The sequence below is a fragment of the Ranitomeya variabilis genome, chromosome 2 (assembly GCF_051348905.1).
Source record: "Ranitomeya variabilis isolate aRanVar5 chromosome 2, aRanVar5.hap1, whole genome shotgun sequence".
NCBI lineage: Eukaryota > Metazoa > Chordata > Amphibia > Anura > Dendrobatidae > Ranitomeya > Ranitomeya variabilis.
Window position 1 is genome coordinate 169,574,246 of NC_135233.1, and position 14,246 is coordinate 169,588,491.

At 43.7% G+C, this 14,246-nt stretch overlaps 1 protein-coding gene across 1 annotated transcript in view; it reads left to right on the plus strand.

The window, feature by feature from the left end:
• The window catches only part of KIF26B (kinesin family member 26B), a 521,116-nt gene that overhangs the window by 403,911 nt on the left and 102,959 nt on the right, over window positions 1–14,246 (plus strand). Inside the window, exon 10 of the mRNA XM_077283159.1 lies at window positions 12,732–12,891. Coding sequence (XP_077139274.1) covers window positions 12,732–12,891 — 160 coding nt within the window. The remainder of the gene's footprint in view (window positions 1–12,731; window positions 12,892–14,246) is intronic.

The window sequence follows — 14,246 nt, forward strand, 5'->3', positions numbered from 1 at the left end:
CCAGAGACCATCTGGATGATTCAGAGGAGGCATGAGAGAAGGTCATGTGGTTAGATGAGACCAAAGTAAAACCAAAGTTGATATCAACTCCACTCGCTGTGTTTGGAGGAAGGAAAAGGATTAGTACAACCACAAGAACACCGTTCCAACCATCAAGCATGGTGGGGGAAGCATCATATTTTGGGGGTGCTTTTCTGCAAAGGGGACGGGACGACTGTACTGTATTGAAGGGAGGATGGATGGGTTCATGTATTGCGATATTTTGGCCAACAACCTCCTTCCATCTGTAAGACCATTGAAGATGGGTCATGGCTGAGTCTTCCAGCATGAAAATAATCTGAAATACACAGCCAGGGAAACTAAGTAGTAGCTCTGTAAGGCTACGTTCACATTTGCGTTGTGCGCCGCAGCGTCGGCGCCGCAGCGCACAACGCAAACAAAAACGCAGCAAAACGCATGAACAACGCTGCGTTTTGCGCCGCATGCGTCGTTTTTTTCATTGAATTTGGACGCAGCAAAAATGCAACTTGCTGCGTCCTCTGCGCCCCGACGCGGGCGCCGCAGCGACGCATGCGGCGCAAAACGCAAGTGCGCCGCATGTCCATGCGCCCCCATGTTAAATATAGGGGCGCATGACGCATGCGGCGCCGCTGCGGCGCCCGACGCTGCGGCGCTGGCCGCAAATGTGAACGTAGCCTAAGAAGCATTTCAAGGTCCTGGAGTGGCGTAGGCAGTGTGCAGAACTGAACCCAATAGAAAATCTTTGGAGGGAGCTGTAACTCGATGTTGCCCAGCGACAAGCCCAAAACCTAAAAGATCTGGAGAAGTGTTGTGAATTCCGTTCTCGGGCTCCCTCCTGTGGCCATGAGTGGTACTGTGTGAGTTCTGTTCTTGGGCTCCCTGTTGTGAAATTGGATTTTGGGCTCCCCCGGTGGCCACTGGTGGAATTGAACTGGTGTGCATCATCCCCTCTGTTCACCTGTTTCCATCAGGATGTGGGAGTCGCTATTTAACCTTGCTCCTCTGTCACTTCCATGCCGGTCAACATTGTAATCAGAAGCCTTTCTGTGCATGTTCCTGCTGCTAGACAACTCCCAGCTAAGTTGGACTTTAGTCCTCGTTTGTTTTTGCATTTTGTTCCAGTTCACAGCTGTAGTTTCGTTTCTGTGTCTGGAAAGCTCTTGTGATCTGAAATTGCCACTCTGATGTTATGAGTTAATACTAGAGTCTTAAAGTAATTTCAGGATGGTATTTTGATAGGGTTTTCAGCTGACCATGAAAGTGCCCTTTCTGTCTTCCTGCTATCTAGTAAGCGGACCTCAATTTTGCTAAACCTATTTTCATACTACGTTTGTCATTTCATCTAAAATCACCGCCAATATATGTGGGGGCCTCTGTCTGCCTATCGGGGAAATTTCTCTAGAGGTGAGCCAGGACTATATTTTCCTCTGCCAGGATTAGTTAGTCCTCCGGCCGGCGCTGGGCGTCTAGGGATAAAAACGTAGGCAACGCTACCCGGCTACTGTTAGTTGTGCGGCAGGTTTAGTTCATGGTCAGTTTAGTTTCCATCCTTCCAAGAGCTAGTACTTATGTTTGCTGGCTATGTTCTCTTGCCATTGAGAACCATAACAGTTTGACCGGCCAAAAAAGGGTTAAATTAATTGACAGAGAAAGGAGAGAAAAGAGAAGTCTGCTGAAGATTTTTTTTTTTTTTTTTTCCCTTCCCTTCAGTTCTGAGTGTGCTTGTAATTGAATCTCTTGCAAGTCTGCCTATATTGCAGCCTTTCTCTCTCTCTCTCTCCTTCTAATCCTGGAATGGCTCTGTGTTCACCTGTTTAAAATGGATATTCAGAGTTTAGCTGCAGGTTTGAATAATCTCACCACGAAAGTTCAAAATTTACAAGATTTTGTTGTTCATGTTCCTATATCTGAACCTAGAATTCCTTTGCCTGAATTTTTCTCGGGGAATAGATCTTGCTTTCAAAATTTCAAAAATAATTGCAAGTTGTTTTTGTCCCTGAAATCTCGCTCTGCTGGAGATCCTGCTCAGCAGGTCAGGATTGTGATTTCCTTGCTCCGGGGCGACCCTCAGGATTGGGCTTTTGCATTGGCTCCAGGGGATCCTGCGTTGCTCAATGTGGATGCGTTTTTTCTGGCCTTGGGGTTGCTTTATGAGGAACCTCAGTTAGAGCTTCAGGCGGAAAAGGCCTTGATGTCCCTATCTCAGGGGCAAGACGAAGCTGAAATATACTGCCAGAAATTCCGTAAATGGGCTGTGCTTACTCAGTGGAATGAGTGCGCCCTGGCGGCGAATTTCAGAGAGGGTCTCTCTGATGCCATTAAGGATGTTATGGTGGGGTTCCCTGTGCCTGCGGGTCTGAATGAGTCCATGACAATGGCTATCCAGATCAATAGGCGTCTGCGGGAGCGCAAATCTGTGCACCATTTGGCGGTGTCTACTGAGAAGACGCCAGAGAATATGCAATGTGATAGAATTCTGTCCAGAAGTGAACGGCAGAATTTAAGACGAAAAAATGGGTTGTGCTTCTATTGCGGTGATTCAACTCATGTTATATCAGCATGCTCTAAGCGTACTAAGAAGCTTGATAAGTCTGTTTCAATTGGCACTTTACAGTCTAAGTTTATTCTGTCTGTGACCCTGATTTGTTCTTTATCATCTATTACCGCGGATGCCTATGTCGACTCTGGCGCCGCTTTGAGTCTTATGGATTGGTCCTTTGCCAAACGCTGTGGGTATGATTTAGAGCCTCTTGAAACTCCTATACCCCTGAAGGGGATTGACTCCACCCCATTGGCTAGTAATAAACCACAATACTGGACACAAGTAACTATGCGGATTAATCCGGATCATCAGGAGATTATTCGCTTTCTTGTGCTGTATAACCTACATGATGTGTTGGTGCTTGGATTGCCATGGCTGCAATCTCATAACCCAGTCCTTGACTGGAAAGCTATGTCTGTGTTAAGCTGGGGATGTAAGGGGACGCATGGGGACGTACCTGTGGTTTCCATTTCATCATCTATTCCCTCTGAGATTCCTGAATTCTTGACTGAATATCGTGACGTTTTTGAAGAACCTAAGCTTGGTTCATTACCTCCGCACCGGGAGTGCGATTGTGCCATAGATTTGATTCCGGGTAGTAAATACCCTAAGGGTCGTTTATTTAATCTGTCTGTGCCTGAACATGCTGCTATGCGAGAATATATAAAGGAGTCCTTGGAAAAGGGACATATTCGTCCTTCGTCATCTCCCTTAGGAGCCGGTTTTTTCTTTGTGGCTAAGAAAGATGGCTCTTTGAGACCATGTATTGATTATCGGCTTTTGAATAAAATCACGGTTAAATATCAATATCCGTTGCCACTGCTGACTGATTTGTTTGCTCGCATAAAGGGGGCCAAGTGGTTCTCTAAGATAGATCTCCGTGGGGCGTATAATTTGGTGCGAATTAAGCAGGGGGATGAGTGGAAGACCGCATTTAATACGCCCGAGGGCCACTTTGAGTATTTGGTGATGCCTTTTGGTCTTTCAAATGCCCCTTCAGTCTTTCAGTCCTTTATGCATGACATTTTCCGTGATTATTTGGATAAATTTATGATTGTGTATCTGGATGATATTTTGATTTTTTCGGATGACTGGGACTCTCATGTCCAGCAGGTCAGGAGGGTTTTTCAGGTTTTGCGGTCTAATTCCTTGTGTGTGAAGGGTTCTAAGTGCGTTTTTGGGGTTCAAAAGATTTCCTTTTTGGGATATATTTTTTCCCCCCTCTTCCATCGAGATGGATCCTGTCAAGGTTCAGGCTATTTGTGATTGAACGCAACCCTCTTCTCTTAAGAGTCTTCAGAAATTTTTGGGCTTTGCTAACTTTTATCGTCGATTTATTGCTGGTTTTTCTGATGTTGTTAAACCATTGACTGATTTGACTAAGAAGGGTGCTGATGTTGCTGATTGGTCCCCTGCTGCTGTGGAGGCCTTTCGGGAGCTTAAGCGCCGCTTTTCTTCCGCCCCTGTGTTGCGTCAGCCTGATGTTGCTCTTCCTTTTCAGGTTGAGGTCGACGCTTCTGAAATCGGAGCTGGGGCAGTTTTGTCGCAGAGAAGTTCCGATTGTTCCGTGATGAGACCTTGTGCCTTTTTCTCGCGTAAATTTTCGCCCGCCGAGCGGAATTATGATGTTGGGAATCGGGAGCTTTTGGCCATGAAGTGGGCTTTTGAGGAGTGGCGTCATTGGCTTGAGGGGGCTAGACATCAGGTGGTGGTATTGACTGACCACAAAAATCTAATTTATCTTGAGTCCGCCAGACGCCTGAATCCTAGACAGGCGCGCTGGTCGTTGTTTTTCTCTCGGTTTAATTTTGTGGTGTCCTACCTGCCGGGTTCTAAGAATGTTAAGGCGGATGCCCTTTCTAGGAGTTTTGAGCCTGACTCCCCTGGTAACTCTGAACCTACAGGTATCCTTAAGGATGGAGTGATATTGTCTGCCGTTTCTCCAGACCTGCGGCGGGCCTTGCAGGAGTTTCAGGTGGATAGACCTGATCGTTGCCCACCTGGTAGACTGTTTGTTCCTGATGATTGGACCAGTAAAGTCATTTCTGAGGTTCATTCTTCTGCATTGACAGGTCATCCTGGAATCTTTGGTACCAGGGATTTGGTGGCAAGGTCCTTCTGGTGGCCTTCCCTGTCTCGAGATGTGCGAGGCTTTGTGCAGTCTTGTGACGTTTGTGCTCGGGCCAAGCCTTGTTGTTCTCGGGCTAGTGGATTGTTGTTGCCCTTGCCTATCCCGAAGAGGCCCTGGACGCACATCTCGATGGATTTTATTTCGGATCTTCCTGTTTCTCAGAAGATGTCTGTCATCTGGGTGGTGTGTGACCGTTTCTCTAAGATGGTCCATTTGGTTCCCCTGCCTAAGTTGCCTTCTTCTTCCGAGTTGGTTCCTCTGTTTTTTCAAAATGTGGTCCGTTTGCATGGTATTCCGGAGAATATCGTTTCTGACAGAGGAACCCAATTCGTGTCTAGATTTTGGCGAGCATTCTGTGCTAGGATGGGCATAGATTTGTCTTTCTCGTCTGCTTTCCATCCTCAGACTAATGGCCAGACCGAGCGGACGAATCAGACCTTGGAGACATATTTGAGGTGTTTTGTGTCTGCAGATCAGGATGATTGGGTTGCTTTTTTGCCTTTAGCGGAGTTTGCCCTCAATAATCGGGCCAGCTCTGCCACCTTGGTGTCTCCTTTTTTCTGTAATTCGGGGTTTCATCCTCGATTTTCTTCTGGTCAGGTGGAATCTTCGGATTGTCCTGGAGTGGATGCTGTGGTGGAGAGGTTGCATCAGATTTGGGGGCAGGTAGTGGACAATTTGAAGTTGTCCCAGGAGAAGACTCAGCTTTTTGCCAACCGCCGGCGTCGGGTTGGTCCTCGGCTTTGTGTTGGGGACTTGGTGTGGTTGTCTTCTCGTTTTGTCCCTATGAGGGTTTCTTCTCCTAAGTTTAAGCCTCGGTTCATCGGCCCGTATAAGATATTGGAGATTCTTAACCCTGTGTCCTTCCGTTTGGACCTCCCTGCATCTTTTTCTATTCATAATGTTTTTCATCGGTCATTGTTGCGCAGGTATGAGGTACCGGTTGTGCCTTCCGTTGAGCCTCCTGCTCCGGTGTTGGTTGAGGGCGAGTTGGAGTACGTTGTGGAAAAAATCTTGGACTCCCGTGTTTCCAGACGGAAACTCCAGTATCTGGTCAAATGGAAGGGATACGGTCAGGAGGATAATTCTTGGGTGACTGCCTCTGATGTTCATGCCTCCGATCTGGTCCATGCCTTTCATAGGGCTCATCCTGATCGCCCTGGTGGTTCTGGTGAGGGTTCGGTGCCCCCTCCTTGAGGGGGGGGTACTGTTGTGAAATTGGATTTTGGGCTCCCCCGGTGGCCACTGGTGGAATTGAACTGGTGTGCATCATCCCCTCTGTTCACCTGTTTCCATCAGGATGTGGGAGTCGCTATTTAACCTTGCTCCTCTGTCACTTCCATGCCGGTCAACATTGTAATCAGAAGCCTTTCTGTGCATGTTCCTGCTGCTAGACAACTCCCAGCTAAGTTGGACTTTAGTCCTCGTTTGTTTTTGCATTTTGTTCCAGTTCACAGCTGTAGTTTCGTTTCTGTGTCTGGAAAGCTCTTGTGATCTGAAATTGCCACTCTGATGTTATGAGTTAATACTAGAGTCTTAAAGTAATTTCAGGATGGTATTTTGATAGGGTTTTCAGCTGACCATGAAAGTGCCCTTTCTGTCTTCCTGCTATCTAGTAAGCGGACCTCAATTTTGCTAAACCTATTTTCATACTACGTTTGTCATTTCATCTAAAATCACCGCCAATATATGTGGGGGCCTCTGTCTGCCTATCGGGGAAATTTCTCTAGAGGTGAGCCAGGACTATATTTTCCTCTGCCAGGATTAGTTAGTCCTCCGGCCGGCGCTGGGCGTCTAGGGATAAAAACGTAGGCAACGCTACCCGGCTACTGTTAGTTGTGCGGCAGGTTTAGTTCATGGTCAGTTTAGTTTCCATCCTTCCAAGAGCTAGTACTTATGTTTGCTGGCTATGTTCTCTTGCCATTGAGAACCATAACAGCTCCCTCTGGTGACCTTTAGCGATACGGCTGGTCTGTAGCTGGCCCAGCTGCCTCGTTTCCTGCTATTCTGGTTCCTATTTAATTCACCTGGACCTCTACTGGTTGCCGGCTGTCGTTGTACTCAGTACTGGTTCTGTTTTCTCCTGGACTTCCCTTGTGACCTGTCTCCTCCTGGAGAAGCTAAGTCTTGCTAGTTCATTTTGCTCTTGTTTCCTTGAAAATGTTTCTCACTATATGATGAGTTCAGTCCAGCTTGCTTATATGTGATTTTTCGCTTGCTGGTAGCTCTGGGGTGCAGAGTGCGCCCCTCACATCGTGAGTCGGTGTGGGGGTTCTTGTATTCTCTGCGTGGATAGTTTTTGATAGGGTTTTTTACTGACCGCACAGATCCCTTGCTATCTTCTGACTATTTAGTGTTAGCGGGCCTCATTTGCTTAAACCTGTTTTCATTTCTACGTTTGTATTTTCCCCTTAACTCACCGTCATTATTTGTGGGGGGCTGTCTAAACTTTGGGGTAATTTCTCTGAGGCAAGTGAGGCTTGCTTTCTCTCTAGGGGTAGCTAGTTTCTCAGGCTGTGAAGAGGCGTCTAGGTTTTTAGGTAACGCTCCACGGCTGCCTTTAGTGTGTGTGGATAGGATCAGGGTTGCCGTCAGTATAGCTCCCACATCCCCAGAGCTCGTCCTATTAGTCTGGTTTACCTATCAGGTCAGTCTTGCGATCCTAACCACCAGGATCCATAACAGAGAAGATCTGTATAGAGGAGTGGGCCAAAATCCCTGTTTCAATGTGTGCAAACATGGTCCAGAACTGCAGGAAACATCTGACCTCTGTAATTGTGTCAAAGGTTTCTGTACCAAATACTAAGTTCATTTTTATATTGTATCAAATAATTATTTAATGCAATAAAATGCAAATTAATTATGTAAAAATCATACAATATAATTTTCTGTCTCCCGCAGTTGAAGTGTACCTATGATAAAAATTACAGACCATTCTTTGTAGGTGGGAAAACTTGAAAAATCGGCAGGGTATCAAATACTTATTTTCCCCACTGCATCTTTAAGTCATTACGACTTTTGTAATTTGCTTTATTATAAAATTCCTTTCCATTCTCCCTATACCGATATTCCCTACATGTGCTTTTTTTTCTCTATATCTTGTGACATTTCGTTTAAGCGGAGTCTGAAATGGGACATCTCAGGAGAATGGCCCTACAGTTCCTTCCCCACAGTTTCTATCACTCCTTGAAACGGGACATAATCAGAAGGCGATGCCTCGGTCAGTTACCACAGCTTCTGTGACCACCATCCCCTGATGACATCTTGTTTTAGGGGAAGTGCCGAAGAGGTGATTGCAGCTTATGTCCCTAGCGCTCATACCTTCAGTCGCCATCCTTGACAGTCCCTGCTTCTGACAACACCGCCTCCTTCCCTAAAACGAATTTAAGCAGGGGGAGATTTCTATATCTGCAAACAATTTAGCCAACATAATTATATAGATTTTTTTTTTTTTTGTATTATATACAGGAAAAATATATATTTGTATCCTGTTAGCCAGTAGCTAGAAAAATATTATAAATTGAGAGTCCTCAGTAATCGACACCTTTTCATTCATTGATTGTAAGCTTGTGAGCAGAAACCGCAATCCTCTTCTTTAGGGATGAGCGAACCCGAACTGGTAACGAAACCCCAAACATGGACTTTTTACTGCAGGTCCAGTTTCCTGTTTGGGATCGCCAGTCTAATAAAGCTAGTTGAAAGGCCAATCAATAGCTTTTAGATTGTGGGCACTTCGGGAGCCATCACAGTCATGACAAGTATTGACCTGGCCTGTATAAAGACTGGATCATGAGTCCCTCTGGCATTATGCTCTCATTAGTATAGGGATAGGATGCAGCTGTAGTGAGGGACAGATAGTGACTACACGCACTGCATAAAAAATACTTTGTGTACTCTGTAATCCATACCGTATATATATGGTAGTGCTGTGCTAAAAGCCACTGTGTACACTCTAAATACCCATCTGTGGGAGTACTGTCCTAAAAGTCGCTGTGTGTACTCTGCACCCGCCCCCCTGTTTGGAGTACTGTCTTTTAAGCTGCTGTGTGTACTCTGCAACCCACATACAGCTTTGGCAAAAATTATTGAGAGACCACCACATGAAAACCCTATCATGGGTAGCCCAATCTCCAGACCTGAACCTCATTCAAAACCTCTGGAATGTAATCAAGAGGATGATGGATAGTCACAAGCCATCAAACAAAGAAGAATGCTTAAATTTTTGCTCCAGAAGCAGTGTGAAGACTGGTGGAAAGCATGCCAAGACACATGAAAGCTGTGATTAAAAATCATGGTTATTCCACAAAATATTGATTTCTGAATTCTTCCTGAGTTAAAACATTAGGATTGTTGTTTCTAAATGATTATGAATCTGCATTCTTTGCATTATTTCAGGTCTGAAAGCACTGGTTATTTTTTTATTCTTGACCATTTCTCCTTTTCGGAAAAAAAAATAAAATATTGCTTGGAAATTCGGAGTACTGTATGTGAAAAAAAAATTTCTACACCGCAACTGTGTCTGTGGGAACACTGTTCCAGAAAAACCTCTGTGTGTACTCTGCACGCATCTCTGCGTGTTTTTTAAATTTGGGTAGACCACAAAACATTGTGAATGGAAAATACAACAGACTGTTGTGCAGTCTAAAGGTATGTGTCCACTTTCAGGATGGCCGGCGGTTTGGACGGAGCGGCAAACCCGCTCCGCCCTAAGCCCCACCCCCTTCTGTGACGCGATGATGCCGGATGTGTTCATTGCACACATCCGGCATCATCGCACCCCACACATAGGGCCCTGTGATATACCTTGCAGCGGCGCAGCATCTCCGCAAGGTACACGGACATGCTGCGATCTTAAAAGACGTGCAGCATGTCCGGAATCGCAGGGCCGCCGGGTGGGTGTTACCACGCATAGTGGAGACGGGATTTGATAAAATCCCCTCCACTATGCTGTAATATCTGGACGCTGCGTGTTTGATGCTGCGGCTCTGCGCAGCGTCAAACACGCAGCATTTCCTGAACGTGGACACATACCCTAACAATGTCTGGGTGTGGCTGGTACACTTCTATATTCAGCCAAAGTTATAGACCAATCCTGAGGGATCCACACCTGTATTTTAATGCTGTGGACAATTACATGCGCCTGTCTGTGATCACACCGTCTGCCATTCTAAACACACATTCCGACATTACGCTTGCAGCAGGGCAGGCTGGCTCCTCCAAGGCGTAAAGGGCAAGCTTAGGCCATGTGTCCAATTTGGAGACACAGAAGTTAAATGGGCCAGACCCATCAATCAGTATGTGAAGATATGTGGACAAACTACCATATTGTTGAAACATGGATTTGATCCATTGAAATTGTGTTTTGTGGTCAGCTTTTCTTTCTGCCGAGCCACAGGAGACACACTTTTTCTCTGGGTGTTTGTTTTGTTTTCTGTCTGCAGTCTGTCTAGCTTAACACAGGTGTTTTCTTTTGCACACATATCACATTTTGAGTGCAGCTTTACATTCTGTCACCCAGCAAGCATAAATTGCAGCAGAGATTCATCTTAACTAAAAGCCTACATCCTTAGATCAAGAATAGAGTAGACATTTATAGAACATTTCATAACTTTCCCAGAGCCCAAAAATTACAGCACATATTGCTTTGGACTACTGTACCAAATTTATTATATATGTTAGGAGTCGGAGTCGGGCTATTTTATACAGACTCCAACTCCACGAAAATGGACACCAACTTCGACTACATGACTCCAAATCCACAGCCCTGGTAACAAACACAGATTGACCACGCGCTCTCTTTCTCTGCAGCAGCTACACCACTACCAGCATCAACACAGCCACGTCTCCTGTTTGATGATTTCCTCATTGTTTTACAACTCCAAAAAGTGCAGAGTATTACACAGCCGTATACAGAGAGACAGTGGCCAGCAGATTAATACACTGCCTGTTTTTAGACTACCCCCCCCCCCCCAAAAAAAAAAAAAAAGCAAACACAAAACCAGTGTTGGTTACCTCCTCCTCCTACACCTGTTCCATCTAATTCCCGCACTGGGACCTATGCCTCCTAGTTCTAGATTGTTATTTTATTTTAATTTTTTTATTCTATGTTCTTTTAAGTCAGTTCCCCAACAAGAGCGAAAAACCTACAAAAACTGTGTTGGATACCTCCTCCACTTCCTCTTCATCTACACTGCCACATCCACCTCCTCCACCTGGACCTCCACCTCCTGGTTCGAGATTATTATTTTTTCTTTTTTTGTATTCTATGTCATCATCTTTTCAGTTAGCTATTAAAAGGCATCAACCACTGAGAACCCTTTGTTTTTAATATTTTTTTACTATGTAAAGTATTACCTAGGAAAAATAAACCTACCACAATAACAGACAGTCAATGACCGGTCAGTGGAATTCAACAAGATATGAAATCGGCATATAGCAAGAGCCCTACGTGTGAGCCGAGCTTGATCGAAAGTGACAAGACGTAACCAAAGACTAGAAGATTTAAACAAAAGCAATTTTAACTGAAAGGAACAGTAAGAGTTCATGCTCGGCTCTGTGTTGGACGGATTTATTTTCCAGTTGATTGATGACAACCAAGTACAAGAAGAAAGCAGAAGAATTATTCGCTTCCATCTAACTCTCGAATGACAAAGTCATGTTCTGTAGACCCTACTCGATAGAGAAAAGCCACGAATGATGAATCTAGCACAAATAAAACCATTTTATGGAAAGTAGGAAAGTGAAGCGATAATTTTACATAAAACCTGCATGAATAGCAATAGGACATACATTGCAGATTTCCTGGGTTAGGGTGATGGTAAGAGACTTGGGGTTTACTTTTACATATCTTTCATGTATCCATCTTAATGAAAGTATATTTTAATGTATTTGCATATTTAATTAAGCAACAATTCAGATCTTTGAGGGAGAAAAATCAAATTTAGTTCACTTTTAGTGCCCAAACTATACTGAACAGATGAGGCTTTATCTGAATGTGTTGCTGTGCAGCTGTGAATACCGTATCAGAATTTGCTCTGATCACTTTAGGAATAGTGGAACAATGCGCTCTAGCTAGATATTGGTTTTAGCGTTGAGGTATAGGCAGATGGCATCATAGCAAGGGAACTTATGTACGTTCGCTTTCTTAGCTAAACTGTCTGAAAGAGGCTATTTAGCAATATATGTAGATAAATTATCTCTGACCTTTTCCATTCCCACAGTGTTATCAATAGTTCAGTTCATGCATGTGTTGCACTACAAGCTCATACAGTTGGAGAGTAGATGATCTTATATGGGAGCATATCATCAAAAAATGACCAATTGTTTCAATCTGGGTTTTCTTGTGTTACATGTATTGTTTACAATTTTTTGCAGTGTTTTTCCCCTTTAACACAATCTGTAATAAAAAAAAAAAAAAATAGAACTATTATAATTTTCACACTGGCCGCTGGGAATTTTTTAGACTCTAACTTCCCATTACTTCAGGAAACAACACATGTACATAGCCACAATAGTCTCATCCTGAAAGTCTTTTGTATTGAAGTGTCTAATGAGCTGAATATAGAGGTATTACTTGTCATTATAATCCTATCTCTGGTAATATGAAGCTTTGCTGGATAACCATTACAGAAAGGACAGGAAGTAAAAGTTTAAAAACTCCCAGTGGTTAATATAAAAATTGCAAGATTGCTATTTGTTTTTTAAATTGGAAAATGAAAAAAAAAACATTATCAAGAAAGAGCTAAAAAAAAATATGTAACACAAAAACCTAATGTAAACAATAGATCATTTTCTGATCATAGTTTTTCCTTTAAAGGGAGGCATTTTTAAAATATATTCCTAGAAATACTTGTATACATCTGTTACATGTCACTTGGGACAGTTTTCGGGGCTCTCTTAGTCCAGTATTTCATTTATGAAACATTTTCCCTATAGTGTTAATGCTGTGAGTGCAAAAATTGTAATGAGACTGTATCATAATATATTGGAGCGTGCAACACTTCTTAAAGGTTAACCTGCCTTCTTTTCTCTTGGCAGTGTCGGGAGGTCGCAGTCGATTGCATCTTATTGATCTGGGAAGCTGCGTAAAGGTGCAAAGTAAAAATAGAGATAGCAGCACGGGCTTGTGTCTCTCTCTGTCAGCACTTGGCAATGTCATTCTCGCTCTGGTCAATGGCAGCAAGCACATACCATACAAGTAAGCAACATGAAAGGACTGTCGATGTTAGAAAAATGCAATTTTATCTATTCAATGTTAGCAATCCAGTAAGGGGACTGGAACAGATAACATTAAGATTAACTACAATATGTTAGGTTCTTAAGCAACAAATATATGACAATGTATTGGGTAATTAATAAATTTCAAAATATTATTTGCTTTAAATTCTATTTTGGACTGAATATGAGAAAATTATATTACTTTGTCCAAATTTAAAATAAATTAGTTTTCTGTCTTAAACTATGTAATATATGGTGTATACCTTACTAGAGGTGGACTTCTGACAGCCAATGCCCTCACCAATAAAGGAATTGGAGCTAGTAAAACGCAGAGGCTGCTTCCAATATTTTCCCACCCTGTACCATACAACTCGATTTGACTGGTACTGTGTTGTGGTTCTCTGTATACCGCCTTATTGGAAGCAGCAGTGAGAAGCGAATAAACATTGGACTTTTGTACCACTATCGTGTTCTATATTTTAAAACGTTGTATCATAGATCTTCTGTGGTACACATACACGTTAAGCAGAGGCATCCAAAATGGATCTAGAGTCCGGCGCACAGTTCCCAAGGCTTTTGTATTAAGTAGAGTGAACTTCCTGTAATGAATGTGTTAATGGCTTCCTTAGAGAATACAGGAACTTTGGCAACATAGTATTTTATTATTATTATAGCACCATTTATTCCATGGCGCTTTACCTGTGAAAAGGGGTGTACATAACACAAAACAAGTATAATAAAGTTGAACAAAACAAGTCACAGACTGGTAGAGGAGGAGAGAGGACCCTGCCCTCAGGCACTCACAATCTACAAGGAATGGGTGAGGGTACAGTAGGTGAGTGTATAGCTGGTCGTGCTGCAGTTTGGTTCCTTTTGAAGGTTTCCACGGTAGGCGAGAATCTGATATGTTGGGGTTAGAGAGTTCCAGAGTGGGGGTATACATGGGAAAAATCTTGTATGAAATTGTGGACAGAGGAGATAAGAGGGGAGTAGAGAAGGAGATCTTTTGAAGATTAAAGGTTGCATGTAGGTAAGTAGCAGGAGACTAGGTCACAGATTTATGGAGAACACAGGTTGTGGATGGCTTTGTATGCCAAGGTTTGAGTTTTGAACTGGAGTCTTTGGATAATGGGGAGCCAGTGAAGGGATTGACGGAGAGGAAAAGTCGGGGAATAGCAGGGGGATAGGTGGATTAGTCGGGCAGCGGAGTTTCGGAGTTTAGGATAGAATGGAGGGGTGTGAGAGTGTTGCAGGGGATGCCCCAAAGCAGGAGGTTGCAGGAGTTGAGGCAGAAGAAGATGAGGGCTGCACTAGTGTTTTCGCAGATTCTTGGTT